This window comes from Mastomys coucha, unplaced genomic scaffold, assembly GCF_008632895.1.
Source record: "Mastomys coucha isolate ucsf_1 unplaced genomic scaffold, UCSF_Mcou_1 pScaffold16, whole genome shotgun sequence".
NCBI lineage: Eukaryota > Metazoa > Chordata > Mammalia > Rodentia > Muridae > Mastomys > Mastomys coucha.
The window spans coordinates 872,204-899,510 of record NW_022196898.1 but is presented as its reverse complement, the minus strand read 5'-3'; the positions used below and the strand labels follow the sequence as shown (position 1 = coordinate 899,510).

At 40.9% G+C, this 27,307-nt stretch overlaps 1 protein-coding gene and 1 long non-coding RNA gene across 2 annotated transcripts in view; one reads left to right on the top strand and one right to left on the bottom strand.

Annotated features, from left to right (window-relative positions):
- Slc7a11 (solute carrier family 7 member 11) overlaps positions 1-26,329 on the top strand; it is a 74,808-nt gene extending 48,479 nt beyond the window's left edge. Inside the window, exons 7-12 of the mRNA XM_031376200.1 lie at positions 12,681-12,804; positions 14,655-14,758; positions 15,558-15,654; positions 17,497-17,646; positions 18,972-19,149; positions 25,039-26,329. Coding sequence (XP_031232060.1) covers positions 12,681-12,804; positions 14,655-14,758; positions 15,558-15,654; positions 17,497-17,646; positions 18,972-19,149; positions 25,039-25,103 — 718 coding nt within the window. The 3' untranslated portion in view covers positions 25,104-26,329. The remainder of the gene's footprint in view (positions 1-12,680; positions 12,805-14,654; positions 14,759-15,557; positions 15,655-17,496; positions 17,647-18,971; positions 19,150-25,038) is intronic.
- LOC116094441 lies at positions 6,352-22,940 on the bottom strand. The gene is made up of 4 exons (XR_004120112.1): positions 22,776-22,940; positions 21,015-21,148; positions 11,028-11,139; positions 6,352-6,698 (listed from the first exon to the last, which is right to left on the bottom strand). It is a non-coding gene; the product is annotated as an uncharacterized LOC116094441 (long non-coding RNA).
- Positions 26,330-27,307: the final 978 nt, after the last annotated feature.

The window sequence follows — 27,307 nt, the reverse complement described above, 5'->3', positions numbered from 1 at the left end:
ATCTACATTGTTTCTGTTATGAATAAAGCTACTGTGAACATAGCTGGAGCATCATTTGAGCATATGCCCAGGAGTGGAAGAGCTGGGACTTGAGATGGAACCATTCTCAATTTTCTGAGAAACCATCATATTGATTTCCAAAGTAGTTGTACAAGTTTGTTCTCCCTCTAGCAATGGAAGGGTGTTTCCCTTGCTCCACATCCTCGCCAGCATGTGTTAGTCACTCTGATGGGTGTAAGATGAAATCTCAGAGCCATTTTGATTTGCATTTCCCTGAAGACTAAGGATGCTGAACAGTTTTTAAAGTGCTTGTTGGCCAGAGATTTCTTTGTTAATTCTGTTTAGCTCTGTACCCCATTTTTAATCAGGTTATTTGGTTTGTTGGTATCTAATTTCTTCAGTTCTCTATGCATTTTGGATATTAGCCTTCTGTCAAATGTAGGGCTGTGGAAGATCTTTTCCCATTCTGTAGGCTATTGTTGGTTTTCTTGATAGTATCCTCTGTCTTACAAAAGGTTTTTGTTTCATGAAGTCCCATTTATTAATTGTTGATCTTAGTGCCTGTGCTGTTGGTATTCAGTTCAAGAAGTTGTCTCCTGCACCAAAGCATTCCAAGCTATTTGTCACTTTCTCATCTATGAGATCTAGTGAATCTGGTTTTATTGAGATCTTTGAGCCCCGTGGACTTTGTGCAGGGTGATGAATATGGATCTATTTGCATGCAAACATACAGCTAGACTAGCAGCATCTATTAAAGATGCTTTCGTTCTTTCTTTCTTTTTTTTTTTTGTTTTATAGTTTTGACTTCTTGGTTAAAAAAAATCAAGTGTGTATAGATGTGTGGGTTTATTCTTGGTCTTTGATTCTACCTCATTGATCAACATGTCTGTTTTTATGCCAATACCATGCATGCAGCTTCTTACATAGCATAGGACTGCATGCTTAGGGGTGGGATTACCCACAGCTGTCTAGGTCCTCCCACATCATTCAGCAATTGATAAAATGCTTCCACAAGCTTCTCTATAGGCAATCTCACAGGGATGTTTTCTTGATTGACATTCACCTTTGCAGATAATGCTAGCTTGTATCTGTCAAATTGACCAAACAAACAACCAAACAAAGAAAATTAAGCCAACCAACCAACCAATTAGCCAAACAAAACAGAATAGTGACCTGTTCTTTTAGATGGTGAGAGACAAATAGATCTCTGACAGCTGGTTGGGTACTTACTTGGAGAAGTTCCAAGCTAAGAGAGACCTCTTACCAAATAAAAGGTGGAAAGTGCCTATCCAAGATCATCTGGTCCCGACATATAAATGCACACATGTGTAGCCATCCATATACATGTGTATAAACATACATACAGAAGCATAAATTTATTTATGCTTTGAGAGGGACAGTCAGTCCTGAAAACAGCCTTCAAACATATTTTTATCAGAGAAAATGCTTGGGGAGCTTTGGAATGCTCAGGGAACACTTACCATCTTTGGGTAATCTGCTGTGTATTAATACATAGAGACTTGTACACCCTGTTCTGAGACCTACTTAGGAAACAGAGGGGAGAATTCTCCGAGGCAAACATTTTGACCTAAGACCAACTAGAACAAGGAAATCTCAGATAAATAATCTTCTAAGACGATGGCTCCCTACTCCTGGTGTTGTCTGAATTTTGGATTTCACTCATTAGAGAACTTCTGTACATTTGGTATATTAATTACTTTACTTATAATACGTAGCAGGTAGAAGATATTTGGCAAATGCATTAGCTTGGTATCAGTGAACTTGCTAAATACAATTGGTGTTTTCCTTTATAGTATTGCTGTGCATGCTCTCTCAAATTTCAGGTGATAATGATGGACACAATGGGGTTTTGACAAATGCCAAAGTATAAAATACAGTGACTTGTGAAGACCACACAGATGTTGATGTTGGTGTAGGACATGAACATCTGACTCCATCACAGGCAATATGATTAGAATCAGGAGAATGGGCATCTCACTTGTCCACTAAATTACCTTCATTTTTGTTTATGTCAGGTGCACATTTTGAGATGGTAGTGATGTGCTATGCCTGGTGAGGACAACAGTGTATCTTTAGAGGTCAAAGGAGATTGTAAAGTTGGCACCTGTTCTGTCTTCTGAAAGAAAAAGCAGAGGCAAAACTACATTCTGGTGCTCTAGTATATGAGCAAGAACCTCACTGCTTCAGAGAATCCTCTGGGATTTTTTTTTTTTCCAAAAACTGTGGAGGGACAAACATTCCAGGGAGTGGCCTCTAGAGTCCCTTGATCCAATACCCTGTATTTCTGCCTGATGAGACTCAGCTTTCAGGCTGCAATGTAGAGACTTTTTAATGATGCCATAAAATCATGCTATAACAAATATCAAAGTCATACTTGAGAATGAAATTTAAATCTCTCCCAAATTATTTATATTGGCATTGTATGTATATAAATGTTTAATTCCAGAGGTGAGGGGAAAGAGCTGGGGGAAATTGAAGAAAACAAGGGACATGAAAGATCAATGGTCATATCCACTCCCTTTGTTTCCCTTGGGTCATATGTCATGGACAGTGTCTTTGCCTTGGTATAACGTTGTTCCTTCAGAGAGGGGTTTGCCTGTAAAACTGTGGTCTAAGAGAAGACATTAGTAAATAGAAGCTAGCTGCATGGAAGCATGGTTTCCAAAAGGTTTTACTTTTTTTCCTGAATGATAAAAGATGGCAGCATTCCACTTCTCTGGGAATATGAATCTTGATAGCTGGACAGCTTGAGAAGAGGAGAGGGAGGGCATGATCAGGCTCTGTCATTCCATGGGCCTCTGTGACCTTTTCAGGCAGCCGTCAACTGTTCTAGCTAGGGGTCTCCTTCCTTACTTGCTTGACAATGACATATTATCTTTCCAGACTGGCAGGGTGCTTAGCCCATCAACTCTATTTTTTTTTTCTTTACTTCCTTTCCCTGAACTGCTATGTCATGTGCACTGCAGCCGGGGATTTGCCGCTTTGTCTAAAGCTGCACCATGGCTATTGACTCCTTAGCCCACCGTATACTTTTCTTGGTAAGATTAGCTTTATCTACTAGGATTACTTTTCCTCAGGTACTATAGTATTAAGATTATTTTCAACTTTGTAGGGTCAGAAATATACTGACTATGTAATTATTCATATATAGGCACTTTTAAAAACAAATTCATATATTTAAGGTGTATATTGGAAAGCGACAGTTGAGCCCCAAATGTTAACTAAGGCATAAAGGAAATTTCTTGGGCCATAATTTTAAAAATTACTTAAAAATTCTGGATCATTATTTTTATTTTTAACATTATTTTTAACAAGATGGTTCTGTGTTAAAACAAGAAAAGAAGGTGTAACTGGTTGAAGTGATTCAGTGCTCCACCACTGTCCACTGCCCACCTTCAAGTCTGATTCCTAGAGATCCAATTTGAAAACCACTTGTCTACTTGCCTATCAGATATGACAATTTAAAAGATTGTTTATTTGATCTGATGTCATTGGCCAGAGATATTGGAGCCAAGTTTAGAGGAAGAAGCAATATTTTGTCAAAATTGAAATATTTATATGCTCCATTTCTCATTATTTGTCAGATATGTGATTGGCCTAGTTTATTTGTGTGACACGCTGTCAGTTTCTACTAAATGTACATTTCAGCTTGATGGAATTTTGTTGCCCATTTGCATGTACCACCCAGCACTGGATAAACTCGTATACACAACTTTGCTTTTAACATGGGTGTTTGTTTCATTTTTGCACCATTGAGGATAAAAGTAGGTAATTGTGTTTTTCTCTTTGTGGCATTTTTCAGGAGTTCAAGATATTTTGCATTACTTTGAAATGGTAAACAATAAGATGTGCCTTTACTGTTTCTTGGAAGTTTGAATAATGATTTATTTTCTCTGTCTTAACTTAATCAGACAAATATCCATTTTTATTTGGCATTGTCATTGAGGCTATTAAGGTTTTTATGCCCTTTGCTCATCTGTGTTGCGGGAATTATAAAAAGGAATCCACCCCACAAACTCCACTTCCTGCTGGACCAGGTTTTTGAGCCAGTGCCATTTAGTCTCAATACTAAGCTCCAGTGGGTTTTTGTTATTTTCTCCCAGCAAGCTATACTCGCTTGCATGCAACTCTTTACACACTCCCACAGTCATACATCTAGATAGTGCCTATTACCAGGTAAGTAAAGCATGACTCTTAAGGCTTTAATATCCAATCAGATATTAAATAATAAAATTATAATTTACAGAATGTCAATTCAATAATTTTAGAACAAGATAATAAAGACAATATCCTAACCCAATTAATCTATTTTGTAAAATTCTACTTGGTTGTATAACCTCGTGGGGCCTGCAAATCCTCATTGTCTGCATCCATGATGATGTCTCCTCCTGCTCCTGACCCTCCTCCTCTCCTTTCCTGACCTTTTCTTCCCTCTAACTCTTGTTCCACCTCTCTATTCCTGTCCAATCACAGGCTTGTCACTGCCCTAATGTGATTGGACAAAGAAAATGCTACAGCACATCTGTTGTAAACTAAATATATAATACTACTTAATGAGGTAACATTTTTTGTCTTATCTAACCTAATTAAAATATATAAATATAGAGAAAGAAATCCATACAAATGAAGTCCTTTATGCTTTGATTATTTAAGTTTAATGCTTGTTGAACTAACAGTCAACCCATCCACAGGTTGTCTTTAAACTACAGAAAAATTACTTCTTAAATCTTATAACATTCCATTTTGGGTATGTCTGGCTCCCTGGTAGGCTTTTGTCTATGTCAATTCTGAAATTCAGATGTCCTCTCATGGTATGGCTTCCTCAGAAAATAGTCCTGCTGCATTCTACAGGATAAATGTTTTCCCCACACCCAACCAAGGGGCAGGAAATGAAGAGTAGGTCCAAGTGTGGTCGTGTTAGGAGGTGATATAATGATTAAGAGGTGTGGCCTTATTGTTTGACTCTATTCCTGGGGTGACGAGAATAAGTGGAGGGAACTGACATTAGGCTAAAGTAAGGATACTCCCAGAGTGCAACTTGATGAACCAATGAATTTACTGGGGTTACTTACAGGAATGTGGGTAGGGAGTCACTTACAGGAACAGAAATGACTCAAAGACTACCATGGTACTAAAACCTATCACAGGGTTTTCACAAAGGCTGGGAGCCTGAAGCACATTGCACCATCTGCAGGTGGCTCAACAGGCTGGATGGTTTCTCTTCCAGGCTTCTCAGCTGGTCTCCATTTCTTATTGGCAGCTGGATGTGCCTGAGATTGTCTTTCAGCAGTCCTCACCAAATGTATATGGAGGAGTTTCCTAAAGTTTTGTATAATGTAATGTATATGGAGGAACTTCCTAAAGTTTTTGAGTTGTTTTCTTTATAAGTTGTAATGAGCATCCCTTTAGGATGGAATTTCCATCTCCTCTTAGAGCATCCCCAGTCTTACTGGAGTTCTTTATCTGGGAGGAAGCCTCTACACACAGGCATCTTGGAGGTCTTTGGGTCAATGAAAGTGTACCTTTGCAGATTATGGGACCTTACTTCCTTCTTGTATCTCAGTTTTGCTCTTTGGCCATGACATGAGAGGAACAGATTTATCCCATTACATACTCTGGCCATGAAGTGCTGCTGCTTTGCCACTGTCCCAGGCAACACTGAGACAGAGGATGCTCTTGGGGAGTTTGTTACATTGACAGAACATCAGCTAACGTAGAAATCTTTGGGTAGATCTCAGCTTGGGCAGTAAGCCATCTCATCTTCTAATTCATTCATCCACTCAAAACCTGCTGTTAAGAATGAGTCACATCCCTTCCTACACATGAGGAAGCCTGGGGGCTCTCTTCTGGCTAGATTCTTCTCAGTAATAATGCAGTTTTGAAAGAGGAACAAAAACTAGTGTGTAGTTACATGCCTTGTCCGTAAATCTGACTTTCAGTAACACCATTGTGAAAAGTGCTTCCCTGAAACCTCAATGCACTGTGACTCAAATCATGAGGAAACTAATGGAATTTTAAGAGGAAATATTATATGTACATCATAGCAAAAATAAGAAGTAGCCACTACTGTGGAATTTAATTTATTACTATTAAGAGATTTCATCCTATAGTTTAATTGCAAGCATTTAATTTAGAGACAGTTTTGTCTTTATAAACTAGAACTTACCTAAAATATGCTTGTGTTTGTTCATGATAAATATAGATAACTATAATGTATCCGGAGGACACACACTAAATCTTCAGAAAATGAGGAAAAATGAGGTGCACATAATGCAAAGTTTTTGAGATTGTATAAAGTGAAAGCAAATGAAAATTTATGCTCACACTACATTTTGCTGTATAATTTTATTTAGTCATGAATTTATTCTGGGAGTAGGACAAGAAATAAAGTATTTACGGGATAAAATGCTTATATTTATGTTAGTGATTGCTTATTACCCTGTATTTCTGAGTCGTAAGTTTGCAGTTTCCTTCATTTGTTTTGTGAGTTTTGGGGAGAGACTTGACCCTTTATATCCCATATTCTTTGTCCTCATTCTGTGCTCCCCATTATACATTCCCATATGTGTTCTTCCTCCTGGGCCTCTTGTGGCCTTCCAGTCTTAATCCTTGCCTGTTAATTCCTCAGGTCTTCTTCCAGGTCTCTGTCTTCTCTTTCTGTTTATGGACTTCTTTGTCTGTGGACACAGGGAGTGGACAGTGAGGCTTAGACTAGACAATGACTGGTTGTGGAGTGTCTCAGCAAAACTACACATAGCCTCCTGATGCTCCACAAGAAATCAGGGACAGATAGGCTCGAACTCCTTTGAATCTTTGTCTACTCTTTTGTCACAATGTGCTTCTTGTGTGGGTGTGTTCAAGCGTGCTCCAGAATGGTTATTAGGCATGAACATGAATCCTTTAAGAACATTAAACAGGTTTATCTGGTATTTTCGTCTTGGTGAGTTTTTGTTTTGTTTTGTTTTTCTTTAACTGGCAAGTTGCATCTTCTCAGTTGCTTGCTACATCTAACCAAATGTGTTTCCTTTTTACCTTTTATATGTAAGTACACTGTAGCTGTCCTCAGACACACCAGAAGAGGGCGTCAGATCTCATTATGGGCTGGGATTTGAACTCAGGACCTTTGGAAGAGTAGTCGGTGTTCTTACCTGCTGAGCCATCTCATGAGCCCAAAGATTTTATTTATTTTATGTATATAAGTATACTGTAGCTGTCTTCAGACACACCAGAAGAGGGCATCTGATCCCATTACAGATGGTTGTGAGCCACCCCATGGCTGCTGAGATTTGAACTCAGGACTTCTAAAAGAGCAGTCAGTACTCTCAACCGCTGAGCCATCTCTCCAGCCCCCTCTTTTTCACCTTTTAATAGCCCATTCCCATGTGTAATGGATAACTAGAGATCATACTACACTAAATGTTAATGAGGCAAAAAAATCACTGAAAAAAGTAAGAGATGCATATGAATTCAAATACTGGAAAATTGTCAATGACAGTTCCAATTGCTCCCCTTGCTAAGAGTGTGAGGGAGTACATAGCCATATTAGACAGTCTAACATCCAGGGGTTGCTTAAGATACTGCTATGACTAAGACTCAGAACATGTGAGTAACATACGCACATAAAATCATGAATATGAAACATGTGGGAAGCGTTTTAAACTTATTAACATTTGATCTGTAATACACAACCAAAGTCTGAAGAATTAAACAAATTAATAGTAGTGATAATAAAATAAGTGATAATTCTACAAAAGAGTAAGTTAGTGAATCTAAATGATGCTTGAATTATTTCTTGGTCAAATCTGTGAAAAAAAATATAAATCTTTCAAAGTCCCTGCAGGATCACTATACAGAAAATCTGAAACAAGTATATCTCTAAAATAAATATTTAGAATTGGAAGGTACTTAATATGATTATAAATACTTTATATTGCAATGAAGCATTGTTGCATTTCAATTACATAAGAGCAAATTCTCCCCTTCCCCACTTTTTTAGCAGACTTTTAAAAATCCTTGAGAAACACTAGTTGTTATTTATTTATTTATTTATTTCACATAAAAAGTTTGATATGTATTTGCTCTTTTTGATCATTCAAGATATTTTTTTCCTTTCTTTTGGTGAATGCCAAATTTATACATTGAAATATTAATGCATTCTAAATAGAAAGTTGAAACATGAACAACTTAGAAGGTTCCAGAGCATAGGAGAGTAGGTGGGTAGGATTTTTATTTTTTAAATGGTTGAATTGTTTGCTATCATGTCCAGTTATACATCTCAAACAGAAGAGCACATCCCTCAGGGTCACTGAGCTCTAGATCCTCATGGTGACAGAGATAGCAGACTTGATTCATGACAGTCTTGGAAGACTTTGCCCATGTTATGAAACAACCTTGGACCATCCTAAATTCAAATGATCAGGACAATACTCTGGTTACCTGAGTAGCAAAGCTCCCTTTACTTTATGCTTTCTTGGCCGGCTAGAGTGTCAAGCGGGGTTTACTTATTCTGACTTTACAGCAGTAGCTTCTGGTTAAATTGAACTGGAAACAGTCTCTCTGGTGCTTAACCACAATATACCTAAGAGCTTCTCCATGTGACCACTGGTTCATAGTCACAGACGCAGGCATATGATGTGTAGAGTGACTATTGGTCTGATAATGTATCACTTATATAAAATGTGTTAACTATGGGCATATCAGGACCCTTCAGATTTTGAAGTTGATATAAAAGTTATCACTAAACCGTCCAGATATCATTGCCACAGACATTCTGGGAGTTTGAAGCACTGAGAGGGCTGGGTCTGGCTTGCATCTCTCTACTCACTGCTTCGGTGACCTTGGTCCATGTCACTGACCTCTGTGGGCCATGGCTTCTCTGCCCAGAAGAATATAGACGGTAACTCCTACTTAAACATACCATTGTGAATTTTATTTATTTTGTCTTTCATTCCACGTAGATCTGAAATGCCACACCACCATTTCAATATCCATAGTCTTTGTGGGGGGTGGGGGGGAAGCTATACAGATTTCTAAAAGGCAAATCTCCACCCAACACTTTTGAGAAGTGAGCCATCGCCCGTAACAACCAGAAATGGAAAGGGCCTCCTGAGCAGACATTTCAGAGTTCCAGGTTGATAGCCTCAAAGAATGAAACTCTCCTGTGTGTGTCAGCCTGGCTAGAGATGCCAATTTAAATTAAGCAGTGGGAAGACTATCTAAGATGTTTTTGAAGATAATTTTCAACTAATACAAATATCAGATTCACATACTTATTGCCTGTTAATCAGGAAAAGCATACGTGATGGTGGAAGGCTCTTGAGGACGAAGGGGCTCTTCTTAGTAAACTTAAACTTGTGTTTTGTTCCTCATAAACGTGTTCAAACACCCGAGACAGCGGAGTGCTTACAGGTGTGTGCTGTTCATATTTCCCACAAAGCTAAGGCTTCTGTTGCCGTTTAGGACGGATGGCCCACTCTCAGTAATTTAGAAGCTTTGATATACTCATGGGCTCTCCTCTCCTTCCTCTAATCAATTCCGTTTCCTGTGCCGCTGGCCTGCCTCTGGGGCTTCTAACCATGCTTATCTGCCCTCCACATCGAAAGCGTCCAGGAAGATCGCTCTGATGTGGCCTAATAGCTTTTATAGGCTCACCTGGTGGTTCTTGTGCTTTGATACTTGTAACCAGGACTTAACCACACAGTGCCCAGCCCTAATCAGGGCAGTTCCTCGCCTTTGTAAAGGATGCTATTTATGCGGAGGCAACCACAAAATCTGCCCCACCCTCTCCCCTTCCCACAAAATGGAAAGGAACCCAGTTAGTAATGCTCGTGGCTCTGTAGCCATGGTGTCTCCAGTTCCCGTGGCTTCGTTTGATCTAATTAGAGAGTATCATGGTTTATTGTGCTCCCGAGCATAACCTTCCTCTTTTTGTACTCTTTATTTCAGGTGCCTGTGATTACCCCCTCCCCCGCCCCCAGCTACCAAAGCACTTTTCTTGTTTGACAACTTATTTGACAAGCATGTTGATGCTTCTCCCTTTTATATACAAACACTTCTGGAGAAATTCATCAACTGAATATTTTCATTTTAAATAACAACAGCAACAATAATAATAAATGATGAGAACATTCTCCTGGCATTACCAATTATGCTCTACAGAAACATGATTTTTAAAAAAAAAATCTCTAAATTTTTCCCCTCCCTTTACAGCAAACCTGTGAGAAATGTACTCTTTTTTCTTTTATTAGATAGTTTCTTTATTTACATTTCCTGGTTTCCCCTCTGAAACCCCTCTATCACACTGCCCTCCCCCTGCTCACTGACCCACCCACCCATCGCTGTCCTGGCATTCCCCTACGCTGGGGCATTGAGACTTTTTCAGCTTACTTAATATTCTATGATTTAATTTTCATGAACATTAGTAGAGCTAAGGAAGCCATACATACATACTTCAGGGTTAAAAATGCCCTGATTTCAAGTTAGGTCATGCACACATCCGAATCCCGGCTTCTCCTTACCAGCTGGGTATCCTTGGACAGTTACGTAAACCCCACAGACTCCATTTCTTCATCAATAAAACAGTGCTCATGTTTCCGGCTCACAGGAACTTCCAAGGATGAAGTGAGGCGAATATGTAAAATGCTTAACAGAACACTGGGGTGGGGGGCGGTGCTTAGCAGCCTAATGGCTAGACCAGCTGCTGCTTTGTTTGTCAGTGGCAGAAAGCAGGGCTAACCTAGAAGGCTGAGATACCAAAGCCCCACTGAGAAACATTCATCCCAAGAAAGGCAGGGGGTTGGGGGGTGGGGGGGGGCACTTCAAGGTGCAGGGGTAAGGCGGCTCAGTTCCATGCTGGAGGACCAGCCTCCCAAGGTTCACACGTGTTTCTCTGTTAGTTTTCAGAGTTATATAGTGTGATCTTACTTTCTTTTTTCTCTTGCACAAGTTAGTGATCCACTGCACTGAGCAAGGTCAATTCAACTTTTATTAATAGAACCTTGACCTACCTTAATCAACCATGTGCTTGGAAGGGATGGAGGCCTTGTTTTTCCTTGTCTCTGTATATCCATCTTTCTTTACAGAAAATGTGTATTCTCCAGGTGGGGCTACTATGCAAACCTGGAAGAACCCAATTTCAAAATGATTCAGTGAATGGCTAGGAAGGGGATCCTCAGTTTTCCTTCCTAACCCTCAGCTTTGTCATCCATTCCAAAGACACAGAATTCATCTTTAATGGCTTCACTGTCTTGTATTTCATTGGCTCGGTGACTTTTTTTTCTTTTGATTTAAATTTAGCACATATCAATTATGGCTAGCAAGGTCTGTTACGGTGCTCACGGGGGAAATTCCACAGGACCCTCTTCACACTGGGGATGGAGAACATCTGCTGCTTTCATGTTCTGATGCCAGGATTTGGAGGTCAAGGCCGAAGGCTTTGGGGAATCAGGGCAAGTGTCAGGCTGCAAGTAGCATAATGAATGGCAGTTGCTGACTGGCTGGTTTAGCCTGTTCTCAGCAGGGGAGGTTGCCACTCAGTATAATGAGCGGGGGACTTAGTGCGTTAAACATGCTTGCATCTAGCTTGGCAAGTGAGGTCGGCCATGCCTTGCCCCTCCTGGTTCTGTACTGCATTTTCATCTCGGAAGAAATTATATTGAGGTCTTCATTAGTGGAACCCTGCAGGGTGAAGCCTCTATGAGGGCTGATAAGCAGGATGGCTTTCCAAAAAAAAAAAAGAGGCCAGCTTTTGTGAGGGGAGTTGAAGGTTTAAGTTGCCTGAACTAGACAGGGTCTGAAGAGGCGATTATGTTAAGCAAGTAATGTGTATCGGTAACATGGAATCATATTATGAGGGTCGGTAGCTTCCCGGCTTTCCCACTGCATTAAATGAAGACATAAGATTACATTTGTGCTGGGTACTTTTTGAGGCCACACAGTGTCAGCACTGTCCAGTCGTCCATACTTCACAGCATGTCACCTCTAATTTCATGGGATTATCTGCACGGCTGCTTTATTAGATGCTTGTGATCTTGAGAGTCCTTTGAACTCACAGCAGGGCCGTGCGGAGTCATTATTGTGAACACTTCTCTTACATACAAAATTCTTATTGCTGTCATTGTCCTCGCTGTGGCTTCAGGAAGATGGATACAGCCCACCCTCTTGCTCCCAAAACTCTGCACTTACTTGTCTGCACCACAAGCCACCCCAGGGGTAAAACCCTGAGTGTGACAGATGCTTTGGAGTCCCCCCTTTAAAAAAGCTGTCGGTGTGGTGGATTAATAGTGGGAAGGCATGTGGTCCTCAGGTCAATAGCATCAGGATCACATAGGAGCACAGAAGTGATGTTGAGCCCCTTAAATCAGAAACCCAGAGCTGGGCTCAGTGGCTTGTGCTTTAACAAGCCTCCCAGGTGGTTGTGAGGATAGTGTGGCATACCAGTCATGGTGTAAAGAACAGGATAGACCCATCTATTTGGGGATAGAGCATTAGACAAGTCATACAAAATGCCTGCTCCCATGGATCTCATTAAGTTGCAAAGGTACCTCGTTCTGATAAAATGTTCCTCGTATTTCCTGATACCCATCCCTGACACTGGTCTTCTGTATTCTTTGGCAGCAGAGGAGGCAAGATGACCCATGTGATGTCTTTGTGTCTTTCAGAACCATCCCTCTTGCAATCTGCATCTCCATGGCTATCATCACAGTGTGCTACGTACTGACAAATGTGGCCTATTTTACAGCCATTAGTGCTGAGGAGCTGTTGCAGTCCAAAGCTGTGGCCGTGGTAAGTCTACATTACAATCGTGGTAGTTTCAATTTAGGTTAATGAGTTGCCGCAGCTTTATCACGGCTCTCTCCAGGAGAAAGTGTTTTGAAGTTAGGAATCTTTTCTTGACCTGAATGATAATATTTTGAAGATTTAGAGCCCACGTTACTTAGTATGTATCATATGATACAGCTAACCTCTGCCATGGGTTCTCTTTGTAATTTTTTTTTTTAAATCTTCTAAAAAGTATTTTTATATAAAGCTGCCTAAAACTCCCATCAAGGCTTTCTTACAAGGCTGGAATATTTTCCCAACATGTTTCTAAGGACAGGTGGAGTTACTGAATGCAAATCAATGCAAGTTTTGATATGCAAAGTGTAACCCACTCTTCTCATTTCTGGTTGTAAACTTTTCAAATGTTGACTTGAATCCTCTCCCCAAGTATCATCCTAGAAACTTCATGAGGACCATGACTATTTATCTACTTGTAGCATAACCTTGGAATAGAGGTATTGGAGTATTTATAAATTTGGGAACAACTAGGCAATGAAATTAAAAAGATGTTACAAAGAGATGTTCCGGTAATACTTGAAGATGCCAGTGTGCATTGTAACTCCCTACCGGTTACATACATATAATTCCAAAGCATTTCCACAAATTTATTTGACACCGGGACTATATTTGTTTCCAAAGATCATGTTATGAGACTGCTTTTTCTGAAACACATGCTTGTGTTTGCTCAGACATTTTAACTCCTAAGAAAGAAGGGTGAAAACTTAAAAACATCCAGTGATGCTCCCATCCACTGAGGGCAGCTCCTTTTAACATGTTCTCACTTCCTATCAGCAGCACCCACAGGGAATGGTTATCTCCTGGTGTGTGAACCAGTATCCGAGGTCACAGCAGAAAAAGGGCTCTGTGCACTGCAGTGCTGTCAGGCCGTGAAATGAACAACGCTGCCTGGTATCTGGTCAGGTGCCTCACGTTTTTAGGCATAGGGCAGCACTAATTTGCAGAGAGCATAATGGCGTCTGTTAATTGCGTAGCGCCAGCTGCATCAAGGACAATGGAAAAAAAAATTCTATATTAATCAAAAAACCCCAACCCAACCCAAACCAAACCAACCAACCAAACAAACAAAAAACATCCTTTATACAAATGTGCAAGACTGTCCCGTGCAAGACTGTCCTGTGACAGCCTAGGAGGAAATCTTAGAACTTTGTCTACCATTTATTTATATTTTCTGTCGCTTCTCAGGATTGGAATTGTGTTGTAGCTTTTTACAGGAAACCCAGGAAGGAGATGACAGCCTCCTAGGGTGGGGGAGGGCTGTCTCTGTAAACAGGTTCAGCTGGCAGGGCTTGCTGGGGTAAAGAACCCTCAGACTGGCTCGCTGCTGTGATGAAATGGTCAACTTGTCTATTGTTTTGATTTCTCCTCCTGCACTGAGGTTGGTACGTGAACCAAGTACCTGTAACACTCACCAGGGTCTATCTGTACCTCATGACACAAGGTGGCTTTCTGGGATTGTGCAGAACAATTTCTGTCTCTCAAAGTAGAATTTCTGAACTGAGCCCCTTCCTCTCATCAGAGGCGATAAAGATTCAGTAAATGGTCGTTGCTTTGGAGGGACGGAGAAGGCGACTCTTTAGACCTTTGCCCACAGGTCTGAGACAAGCAACGCCGTGGTGCCCGCTTCTGATGATTGTCTTGTGGAGTCAGTTTGACCCTAACGAAAAAGAAAGATTATAAAACATTCACGTAGCACCAGGCTAATAGAAAGTCAAAGAGCAAGTTTGGCCTAAATTGTTTCATTTTATCCCACTTTCGGGGAAAGCATTAATTTGCTCCGTTCTTTCCTTCCTCAGACCTTCTCTGAGCGGCTGCTGGGAAAATTCTCATTAGCAGTCCCGATCTTTGTTGCCCTCTCCTGCTTCGGCTCCATGAACGGTGGTGTGTTCGCTGTCTCCAGGTGAGCGAGTTCATGTATTTTCAGAAACACATTTCTGTTTTAGAGATTGGATGTGATAAGGATAACTTTTAAAGAGAAAAGCAATAGTTCCTCCGAACCTGTTGTTTTTTAAAGGCATCTGCGTGTTCCTCATAGATTCCAGAGACGCATGTTTCATTCTTTCCAGTAGAGGGCGCTGCGTGTCTACACATTGCCCATTCTGAGCCGGGCATGCTGCATTTTTTTTTTTTTTAAATCTATCTACAGGGTCTTATAACCGCCTTTATTTCTTGCGATAAAGTCTTTTGTTTTTCTGAAGATGCCACAAAAAATAGTAAAGATGAAAGCAGAAATCACCACCCCCACCATCTGTGACCCTTTTTCTTAGTCTGATGGTACAAAAATCTTTTTTTTTTTTTTTTTGGTCTACTTACATTACAATTTAAATTGGAGAAGTGTTAACACTACATGCATGCACATGTGTGTACATGTGCAATGCATGTGTGCTAGCTTGGACTGACAGTAGCAATCTAGCACTGAATTTGCCACCAGCTCCTCATGTATAGGAAGAACTCCAGTCAGTGTGATATTGCTATTGTTTTTCCTCAGAATAATATATTTCTCAGACACTGCATGTCCTGAAACGAGATGTAGGGTGAAATCTGCCCTTTGTCTTCAAAGCACGACCCAAATGACCAGATAAGAAATGCCAAGATGCCTAGCATGAGGAGGATGCATCCATGTTTCTTCGGGGATTTAAGAATTTTTCCCATTTGAATGATTGATTCTATAGTCAACTTCACTGTTTTTCTCCCTGCAGGTTATTCTATGTCGCATCTCGAGAAGGGCACCTTCCGGAAATCCTCTCTATGATTCATGTCCACAAGCACACTCCTTTGCCAGCTGTTTTTGTTTTGGTAACGCATATGAACAAGTAGCTATAACCTCACAAAATGGTTAGGAAGGAGGGAGTGGGACAGGCATCCTGATTCACCACTCAATTGGTGCTCCGTGTATCATGTTTGGGAGGCCAGAGATTTTTGCCATAGCTTGCTTTGACTCCGTGTTTTCGATGTGTACTGGATGCCCTGGGATATGACCCACCTCAGTTCCATTTCACCTTTGCAGAAATGGGAAATCTGCCCTTCACATTTGTGTGAAAGGAAATGAAGGCTGTGGTTTCTCTCCTTGGCAGAGAACGTCAAAGGAAACCACAAGGATACACTCTAAACTTTGGACTCAGAGTTCAGCTGAAAACAGACTGTGCAAAAATTACCCATTGTCTCCTCCTGGCTCCTGTCATACAACATAATTCAAAGCATAGATACAACACTAAGCAGGGAAATGATTCTCCAAGAGTAACTGAGACCTATGAGAGCGAACCTTGAAGAGAAGAAAACCCCTAAATATAAATTGAAGCTGTGGAATTCACCAGGCTGGGAACAATATTTGTGAAATGTGGGATACAAAAGGCTATAAAAGGTGTAAGAGCTCTTAAATACCCATGGGCAATGCTAGGGTCATTTTTTTTCCCCCTCTGATTTCAGTAACATTTGTTTCTTCTTAACCAGAATCTGAGGTCAAGAGCACCCCAGGATGCACTGAGCATTTTTTTCCTTCTCTGTGCATTTAAATTTGTTTCAGAATGTTTCCTTGAAATTTCTTTTGAAAGAACGCAATACGCTGTGCGCACAATCTGGAGGCTAACGTCACTTGTAGGAACAGGATGTATTATTCCATGAAGAGGGCTTGCGTGTGATGTCTCTGCTATCGTTCATGCTGGCCTTGGTGCTTTCAGCTGCACAATCCTGCTCTGATGTTCTTGTTCTCTATGTTTATTGTTTCTTGGTTTTGAGGGTCACACGCAGTTAGCACAAGGGGAGAGTTGACCTGGGAGAGGAAGCAGTCAATGGTGTGCATCCAGGAGCTAAGAGGTTCACCTTCATATGGTTGTTGCCTGTGTGTGAGTCCATTCAGAACCCACACACTACAGAGCACTTCAGAGATCACTTCAGAGCTTCCTTAGAGTTTCCCAGTTATCTGTATTTAATATTTATGATCGGCAACTTACTAATCGATTCTGCATGATTTTGAGTGATAGGATTTTATTTCCCTTTTTTATTCTTTGAAAACATAGTGTCTCAAATAAGGTATACCTGTACAGGTTGCTAGTCTTGCAAGCATGAGAACTTGAGTTTAGTCCCTCAGAACCAATGCTGGCATGGTAATTTGCATTCATAATCTCAGTACTGGATAGGCAGAGCCAGGAGGCTCCCTGGAGCTCACTGGCCAGTCAGCCTAGCCTGCATGGCCAGTTCTAGGCCAATCAGAGACCCTATCTCACAAGGTATTAAGAAATCACAAACTGTCTTCTAGCTTCCACGGGCATTTACAAATATCCCTGCATTTAGACACATGTGCACCTGTGTAAAGATGGACACACTTATATACAAAACCAAACCATTATCTCCTTTCCAATGAAAAAGGAACCAGCAAAGTAACAAAACAGCAAATTCTTACAAGATTCCAACTGAAATGGGGCTCCTGGCAACATCCTCCAAAGGATGCTTTGTTGCAGCATATGAACAGAATATGGAAAAGAAGTTTGTGGAATCTAGGCTTTGGTCAGGATGATGGCTTAGCACTATAAATGACTTCTGGACGGGATACTTACAGTGTGAGCTGATGCTATTTTTTGGTATTACCTGTTCCCTCTTAGTTCTCTTTTCTTACTTTGCCTCTTCCTCCTCCACCCCCAGCATCCTCTGACGATGATAATGCTCTTTTCCGGAGACCTCTACAGTCTTCTGAATTTCCTCAGTTTTGCCAGGTGGCTTTTTATGGGGCTGGCAGTCGCCGGGCTGATTTATCTTCGATACAAACGCCCAGATATGCATCGTCCTTTCAAGGTAACCTTGGTCATCCTGATGGGTTTACATAAATCTCTCTCCTAATACCTAGACCTCTTTTTGTCACAACTTGATGACAGGAAGGTTAGGTGGGGTGGGGTCCTGTGGAATAAAATACTTAACTCTTGCAGGGAGCACCTTCTGTTACACTTCACTTGGGGAAACTACATGCATTTTAAAGTATAGTATAGTGAACTCTTTACAGATTTTACCTGTGGCAAACAATGTTAAAAGATACTTTTTACATTGGGTTTTCATGAATGGCTTGGGTCTGCTCAGAGTGCAGCATACCCCTGCCTTCATACGAAATGGTTGCAAACAGCTAGGCTGTGGAGGAAAGAGTGTTTCCTTAGTTAAAACTTGGCCAAGGGTGCTACTTTACAGATTAGGTATTTTAGTCCTTATCATATCATAGCTTGTTAACATTGTGGCAGTCTTTCCCACTATACACTCTAAAGCAGCAACTCTCCACCAGGGGTTTCGACCCCTTTGGGGTTCAAATGACCCTTTCACAGAGTTTCGTAAGACCATCAAAAACAATGATATTAACATTATGATTGATGATAGTATAGAAATTACAGTTACAAAGTAGCAGTGAAAATACTTTTATGGCTGGGGGAGAATCACCACGTAAGAAACTGTATTAAAGGGCTGCAGCCTTAGGAAGCCTGAGAACCAGTGCTCTAAAGAAATATGAAATGCCAAAGGAAAAGCTCATCACCAAGCACATGAACGTCCTCTACCTGGCGCTTTCCTTTGGCAGGGCAGGAGAGCATCCTTGTCATCAGTCTCGGACGTCCCTGGGTCAGTGTGATCTCACTGTTTATTTGCTTTTAAGACTTAGCACAGATAATGCTGCCAGTCATGTTATCAGGATTTGCCTCTAATTGTATTTGTTGCCACATGCTTGCAGCATCTTTATTAGCTGTTGACTAGGAGTTGGCCTATTTTATTCCCATTGGGTCTTATTGTGACTCTCAACAGGAAATCAATAGTCACTGAAAGGTTTTAACGTGTAGCAAAGCCACTGGCGCTCTTGACTCCATGTGAAAGCGGGTTCTAATTGTGATTGTCAAAGAACCAATCTCCTAAAATGAAAAATGTAAATCATGTTGATACTTCCCTAGAAATGAAATTTGAACAGACCATCTGCTAGGAAACACACTTTCTCAGCTCAAGACTTGGTTCACATATTCTAAAACTAGTTAAGAAAGTACACCAACCTAGTACATGCTCTGTGATGACCTGGTCACACATGACTGATGTCCTCCACATCCCGGTGGATTGCACAAGCATGAAGCAGTTTTCCTCTGCCTGTGTTTCAGGTGCCTCTCTTCATCCCAGCACTATTTTCCTTCACGTGCCTCTTCATGGTTGTCCTCTCCCTTTACTCGGATCCGTTCAGCAGCGGGGTCGGCTTCCTTATCACCTTGACTGGGGTCCCTGCATATTATCTCTTCATTGTATGGGACAAGAAACCTAAGTGGTTCAGACGACTGTCAGGTAAGACTTTAGGCATCTTGGCCCCGGCTAGATGCTGTGTTGCAGAAAACCCATAAAGCTGTACACAGCTAATATGCATGTCTTAAAGACTAAAGCTACAAGTGGCACAGTGGTCAGTTAAACTAAATTACTGCGTTGTAACTGCCCCATGAAGAGAGAGACAGGAAAGGCATGTAGAGTGCAGCCCTGCAGGGTATATAATTGGGGTATTTAATTCTGGTGATCTGATCATAGTCACTGGAGTTTGAGAGAAAGAATAGCTTCTTTAGGTAGAAGTTTTTCAGTGCTGTCCACTGCTCTTCTGAATCCCTTAGTGACATAATGATTGTGTTCTTTGGTTGAACGCAGTCTAGTGACTATTATAACATTAAGTTGACCAATGATGTAAGGTTTGTTGGGGTATGAGGTGGAAGCCAGCAAACGTCGTAAACATTATGGCTTGTAATACTACCTCGTTAGGAAAAGTGAGCTGGAGAGGTTTCTAGTAACACCAACACCAAGAGGAGTAGCTTTCTTGCATGGTAGTTTCTATATGTTTGCACATGTGTGAGCACTTTCTCCCAACAGCCGTTTAAGTAGTAGAGGCCATTGTCCATATTGCACAGGCTTTGAGTGCCATCACCAGAGAATTCAAGTCACTCTTCCAAGTCATATGGGTGTAAGTAAAAGAGCTGGGACTAGAAGTCAGGAGCTTGGCTTTGAAGAGGCAATACTCGACACTGAGGGTGGAGGAGAGGGGGTGAAGACACAGGATGAAGACACAGCCTGAAGGGTATGGGTGGTTTCTTTAGGGACAGGGATGAGGTTTGAGGAGTGTCTGAGGGGGGGCTCCCATTAGGGGATCTTGAGGACATTAAAAGCACTAAAGAGGAAATGCTAGGGCAAATTGGTAGCCTGTTAGGATGTGGAGGAGGGAATGCTAAAGGCCACTTGGTCAGAAGGTGACTTTGGAAGAACCTCCGTGTTGGGGTAGCTCATGAACTCTTTCCCCAACTTCATCATCTCAGATGATTTTCTGAGGACCAGTGTCCCAGATTCTGTTTCCTGGCACCCACGTAAGGATGCCAGGGCTCAGCATGAGGGAGAATGTAGAATTAGGTATACAGGGCCTGGAGTCCTATAGCTCGGATTTGAACTCACATTTGCTGGACATCAAAATTCCAGATATGTAGCAGAGAATGGCCTTATCTGGCATCAATGGGAGAAGAGGCCTTTGGTCCTGTGAAGGCTCTATGCCACAGTGTAGGGAAATGCCAGGGCAGGGAAGCAGGAGTGGGTGGGTGGGTGGAGGAACACCCTCATAGAAGCAGGAGGAGGGGGCATGGGATAGGCAGTTTCGGGGGGTGGGGGCAGACCGGGACAGGGGATAACATTTGAAATGTAAATATAGAAAATATCCAAAAAAAGAATTACTGCATTAAATCCTCATCCCATGACAAAATATCAGACCAAAACAGTAGAGAGACCTTGAACATGGCAGAAAGCCAGAGGCCTAGAAGAGCAGCAGCTTTTGAGACGGACAGGGCAGAGGAGAACAAAGGGGAAGTTCATCACTAGTTGTCCCAACTAGAAGGCTTTCTGTCTTTCCCTGTGCAGTCAGCCAGTTCTAGCTGGTCTTTCCTCTCACTCACATAGACAGGGCTCCAGGCCACTCTTGTCAATTCAGATTAGACATTTTCAAACGTGATTTTTTTTTTTCTCTGTTGCCCTTCTGTGCTCGGGTAAATTTGGAGTTTTTGCTGTGTTTCTTCCTCTGATAATGATTTGGATATCTCCAAGGCCGCTGTATTAGCCATTTGTGGGAGAAACTGCTGTGGAGGAAACCCAGGATGGTGATTGGTTCTCGGGACGCCGTTAACTCTTACCAGTGACGTGGCAGAGCGCTCTGTTTTAAACTGATCATCGCTGCTCTTTATCTTTATAGATGCCTTGAAAGGAAGTGGGGGAAAACAGCAGTCCTCTGTAATTCTGTTTGATTTTCCTCTTAGGCAGCGTTCTTCTAGTAAGATAAAGAAAATTCATAGTGTTTATTGTGGCAGAAGCAAGTATTTTCTTAGCCTTTGGCCAAAACAAAACACACAGATAAAACCAGAGAGTCCTAGAGTAGTGCCCGACCCTTCCCCAAAGACATACTTTGAGTTAGAGAGAAAACTCCACGTGAGCTTGGAGGCAGGAGAGCCTTGCCCAGAGCACTTGGTTCAGTAGTTTAATATCATGTTCTGTTGTTTTGCCCGGTGAAATTCTCTAGTTTTTTTTTTTTTTCTTTAACCTTAGTTTGTTTGAATAGATTAACCCTGGGAAAATGTGACAGTCTACCAACACGCACCGTGCCAGGGCTATTTCCAGAAGTTGTAACTAGACAATCATTCTGGTGCATAGACACAGGTGCAAGGCTGCTTGGCACAGTCAGGGAGTGTTCCGAGCCCAAGGAAGTGAGATTTTCAGAGATCTGATGAATGTCTCCGGCCACAGGATGCCAGTATTGAACCGCTTTTTATGTGATAGCATCTCCAGAGCTAGAAGAAGGCACTCTCTTAAGGGGGTAGTCAGATATGTGGAGAGCTTTCTTCTCTAACGGTGGGGCAGATGTTTGGCTGCTTATATTATTTCTATTATATTATGCGATAAATATATTTATGTGCATATTTATATATTGCATATATATTTGTATTGTATTATATTATATACTATAATATATAATTGTATATATCTTGTTATACAAATTCTAATTCAAATAATACAAATTGTATGTAACATCTATATTATAAATATATGTTAGGTATATTTATTATTTACAAACAGACAAGCCTCTCAGAGGAGGAAACCTGTGCAGGTTCACCCTGATATGTTTGGATATACAGAGTACTAGACCTAGGAATCCCAGGCCCGTGCTAGCAGCAGCCATTGAACTTGGTAGCCGCTCCTTATACATGCAACCCTATTGCAGCTGAGAGCCATTAGGATGACTGGCAGTCAGTCCCTCGTGCTCAGGGAGAGATACAGAGGCAGTCTTATTTAAGTAAAATCTTTGGTTGTAAAAAGGGGGAAAAAGAATTTACTCTGGCCAACATGAACAGAATGCCTGTGGTCTATCTTTGTGGACAGCAAGCTTGCAACTGGAGAGCCTAAAGGCATATGCTGCTCAAAGCCTGTCAAGGTAGCTTCATTTGGAACAGTCCACCAAAAGCTGGTGAATGCATTTACAGACTTTTCTTGAAAGTTAGACTTTACCATTTTAGTTCATTAAGTTTGCCTATATATTTCTTAGTGGCTCAGAAGATGTTCCATTAAATAAATATAAATATAAACATAAATAAATTTAAAAATAAATATAAATAAATATGAAAGCATTCACCTCCTACCCCCTTTAAGAGGACATACTGTTATTTTTAATATAATTTCTGGGGCAGGATAGCTCTGCACTGTTCCCAAGCTTACTCAATCTTGGTTGTTGAGCCTCTGTGGTTCCCAAGTGTGATGGGTGAATGAGATTGTGCAAAGTCAATTGTAGTTCCAGTTTCCTTTAAGAATAGCAAGGGAGGGACATCGAAACTGAATCACTGCATGGCTGTAAGGTTTCGTAGGTTATAATTATGGAAAACTCCAACTGTAGGCCATCAGCTTACCTTTATTTGAAAAGTCAATAACAGGGATTTATTGTATTATGGCTACTAATCTTATTGTTAGCGTGAATAGGATATGTGACACTCCAAAGCCACATGCTCAGGATGTGTCTAGAAGCTTCCTTGGTTCCACTGAACACCTGTGCCAGCCCCATTGTTGTAGGACAGCTTAGAAGAAAACGTTGGGGAAATCAGTGTGTACCTAAGGCCAAATGCCTTTCTGAGCACCGCATCATAATAAACATTATGACATCTCTAGGACCTCAAAGGGAGAGCTGGGGAGAATGTCAACAGGGCTCGCTTGTTAGGCAGACACTCTGGGTCTGGTTCTTGCCCTGCTGTAAGGAGAATGGAAACTGTGCTTTCTGAAAGACACAGGGGCATCCCAGTTGCTGCTGTGGTCTGGAATGGATGCAAAGTTCCCACACCAGGGATCAGAGATCTAAGAAGGCAGCACATGGGAACCTACCTACCTTGTGGGAAAACAGGAGGAATAAGCTTTGATGTCAGGAGTGGAGGACCAAAGCTGAGTGAGAAGACAGGATGTAGAGATTAGCTTAGGAGGTTAAGCAGGGATGCCTTTGAAACATGGGCTTGAGGCCTTGTTCCTTTAACCCCATTGCTTTTCTTTACAACTGTAGTTTTTTTCTTTTTACCCTACTGCTATCAGTTGCTTAGCTCCTTATTTACATATAAGCTCCACCTTCCCTGGACTATTGGTAGACAGTTTTCCCATAAATCTATTTTCATAGGATAATTTTACCATCTCCTTTTCTGCAAATGTGGGGTTTGATGGTTGCTTTCATAGCAGAGTGGACTGTATAAAATACAATTTATTTCAGAAATATGTAGGACTTACCTTTTGACATTACTGTACATAAGGCCCCTTTCAATAAACAAAGGGTTAAAAACAAACAAGCAAACAAAACACCAAAACAACCCCCCTCCCACAAAAAAAAACATGAAGTCTCCCCAGGCAAACCACCTCAGGTATTATTGTTGTATTTGTTACTTTTCTTTGTTCCTCAACAACATAAGAGGCAACTTAAGGGAGGAAGGTTTGTTTGGGTGATGACAGCCCATCACAGCATAAAAGGCACAACTGCTGGGGTTTCCTGGGTGGCTGGTCTTACTGTCTTCAGTAAGGGAGCAGAAAGCAAGCAGAGACTGTATAGGAAGTAAGGCTGGGTTATAAAGTCTCCAAGCCTGCCCTCTTAACCCACATTCTCCAGTGAGGCTGTGCCCCTAAACCTTCCCCAGCCCTCCTAAACAGTGCCAGCAGATAGGGACCAAGTGTTCAAATGAGGGATATTTAGCAACACCACAATGAACAAAGAACAAGGATAAAAATAGCTTTTGAAATGTGGTTAAATATTGCTTGCACCGGCTTGTTAGAATAACAAGTCATCGGAGAAGAGAAGACTGTCTCGAGGGGAGATGGTTGGGGTCTGGAACCTTTGAGAGGACGGTACATAGGATCCTTTAACATCAGAAGAGTTTGGGAGATGTTCGATAGGGATTGATGACAATAAGAAAACAAGACTGTCCCTAAAGCCATCACCACCAAGCCCAGCACCCTAGGTCTGTGGTCAGAACGTGTCCTTAGAAGTAATACAAGCCCGGGGTTATTATATTTTCATGTCTATTAGAGTTACCTCTTGCTGGGTCAAACCGTCAGCTTCTAAATTAGGAGACTGAGACCTAGCCTTGAAGCAAAATCGGAATTGTGGAGGATGTTTAATGTGATTGGTCTAAGGACCAGACTTTGGGGACTCAAATTAGTCCAAGTTTCTCATTCTGTTCATGAGACAGACGAGGTTTTGATAATTAAGGTAATTTGTTCAACAGTACTGCAGATTTAGACACTGGAAATCTATTCTCCTCCTGACTGTTCTGAGAAATTGGTTGTCATCCCCTATGTAAAAAAAGAACAAGCCCATTTTGAGATGAACACAAAGAATATTTGTAAATGTTTATTTATATCTTGGTCCCATTGTCTCAAAATATTTTCAGCCTCCTGGTTCATTCTTATTTGAATGCAAAATATTAATATATTCTTACTGAGAAAGCATCATGGTAAGTTGTAGAAGTGACAAGTCAACTAATTGAGGATGATAGGATTGTAATGAAGTAAATAATTCTTAAAAGTGCTCTGTAAAGAAGAGAGCTATGTATCCTCAGTATTTATCCCCAAATAATTTACATTTTGCTATTTTTATGCCACTGTGATTTTCATGCATTTTAATTTCTCCTTATTTCTTTATAGACAGAATAACCAGAACATTACAGATTATACTAGAAGTTGTACCAGAAGACTCTAAAGAATTATGAACTTAATGCATCAAAAGCTTGGCCATCTGCCCAGGATTGAGATACAAAATGGATCTTTATTTCAAGGAAACACAACTTTGATGATGGACTAAAGGAATCAGTTATCTCTCTTTGTATCCTCTAGTGTATTCAAATTAATTTCTGAGCAACTTACTGGTAACTCCATGTATTTGTAGCAAGTTAATATGCAAGTCATACAGTGAGGCAAGCTCACAGTTCTGGAGTCTAGTGCCTATCTGCTGAGGGGAAAGGAAAAACCTAAGGGCTTTGGCACCTGGGCTATCATTCTCTACCGTGTTTGTTATCATGACTGAGAACCTTGACTAGAAGACCAAAATGGTTTCTGTATATATGAGGTCTGTAAACATAGCTTTACCTCCTAGGGACATCTATACTGTGAAAGTATTTTGTTTTTTCATTTTTCTGGAAAAAAAGTCATTATTGTAGCAAAGAAGGCAGAATAATTTTAACATTGACCTTGGACTGTTTTCCCTTAGTGGCCAACATGGCCACTTTCAGTGGCTTATACTCAGAGCATCAGAACAAAACATGAGGGAGGTGTGTATGTGTGTGTGTGTGTGTGTGTATGTGTGTGTGTGTGTGTGTGTGTGTATGTGTGTGTATGTGTGCGCGCGTGCGTGTGTGTAGCTTGAGATCAAATTCAAGGCTTTATAAAAGCCAGGCAAGCACTCTACCATTGAGATACACCTAATTTTCTTAAATGCATAACAGAAGTATTTCCAGGAGATAGTATTTATGACACAATCCTAGGAACTATGTTTGAACTAAAATCATTGAGAACTTCTTAGGTTAAGTTCATTGTTGCTCATTATCAGGAAACTCGGTGTTTAATAACATCAGTGCTTTCATTGTGGTTTGTTTTTTTTCCTGAAAATGTGTACTGTTTGCTCTGACATCCATTGGTGAGCCACCTCTTTGGTAATTTACTTCTCGGTGGACAAAAATGTTTTCTTCATCACAGTACAACATCAGCATGGGAGACATTGCCCATAAAACTCCAGATACCAAGCTTTCTCTTCATGAGCCCCAGTTATATGCAGTGTTAGTAATTCTACTCACTTTTTCTTTTCCTTTGCTGCTGTTTTCACCTGGTGATGAGATTTTGACAGTGTATGCATTCCCTTTACAGTTCTGTTAAAATATGTCTCTGGATAAAACTATCTGGATCAATTAGGAAAAGTACAGATTTACATAAAAACTATGAACGAAACGCCACTGCTTAGTAAGACTTTCAACTGATCTTTGAAAACCTAGGCTGTTTCAATCATTTCTTCACTTTAGTTATAATTCAGTTTGCAAAAGAGGGAACTGCAAGCAAACCTACTGAAGGAGTTGTCAGTACTGCTGCTCTGCTACATGGTGTTAAGTCAGAGTTAGACAACACTAGCCACATCCCAATGGGATTAATGTAGTGGTGGGATTTTAAAAACATTTTTCTAACATCCAAAAATTAAATGCTCAGCATGGCCACAGTAAATTTCATCTCTTACATTCTGACCACTTAAAAACAAATGTTTTAAAAAATTATCCTGAACTGGGCATTGTGGCACAAATCTTTAATCCCAGCATTTGGGAGGCAGTGGCAGGGAATCTCTGAATTCCAGAACAGCCAGGGCTACCCAGAGAAATCTTGTCTCAAAAAAACAAAAACAAAACCAAAACAAAACAAAAAACAACCAACCAACCAAACAAAAATTATCACAATTACAAGAACATTGAGTTCATAGGTAATTGTTCAAAGTACAAATGATGATCTTAATTTGGAACAATTCACCAATTCAGCATTTTTAGTCTCAATAACATTTAATATATACCCAAAGTTGACTTTATTTCTAAAGGCTAAACCAAGTGTTTATTTTCCTAAATGAATTACTAACAAGTTTTACTGTTTTTACTAACATGGGCTTTTCCAAACTATGTCTAGTTTCTAGAGACAACATAGTGTTCATTAGTTGACATCTATCTCTGGCAGATGTGGCCGGAGGTGTACATTATTATATTGTTATCTTTACACCAGACCCATGAGATTTATCAAGGCAGGGCCTTCTACCTATGAAATAGAATAAAGCCATGGAGAAGGTCCTGTGGTCTGTGGTTCTTCCTGAGGCTCATGTGCTCCCTAGCTGATTGGCCTCGTTGCATTATTTGCTTGCTTTTCTGTGTACAAGCGAGTCAGGATACAC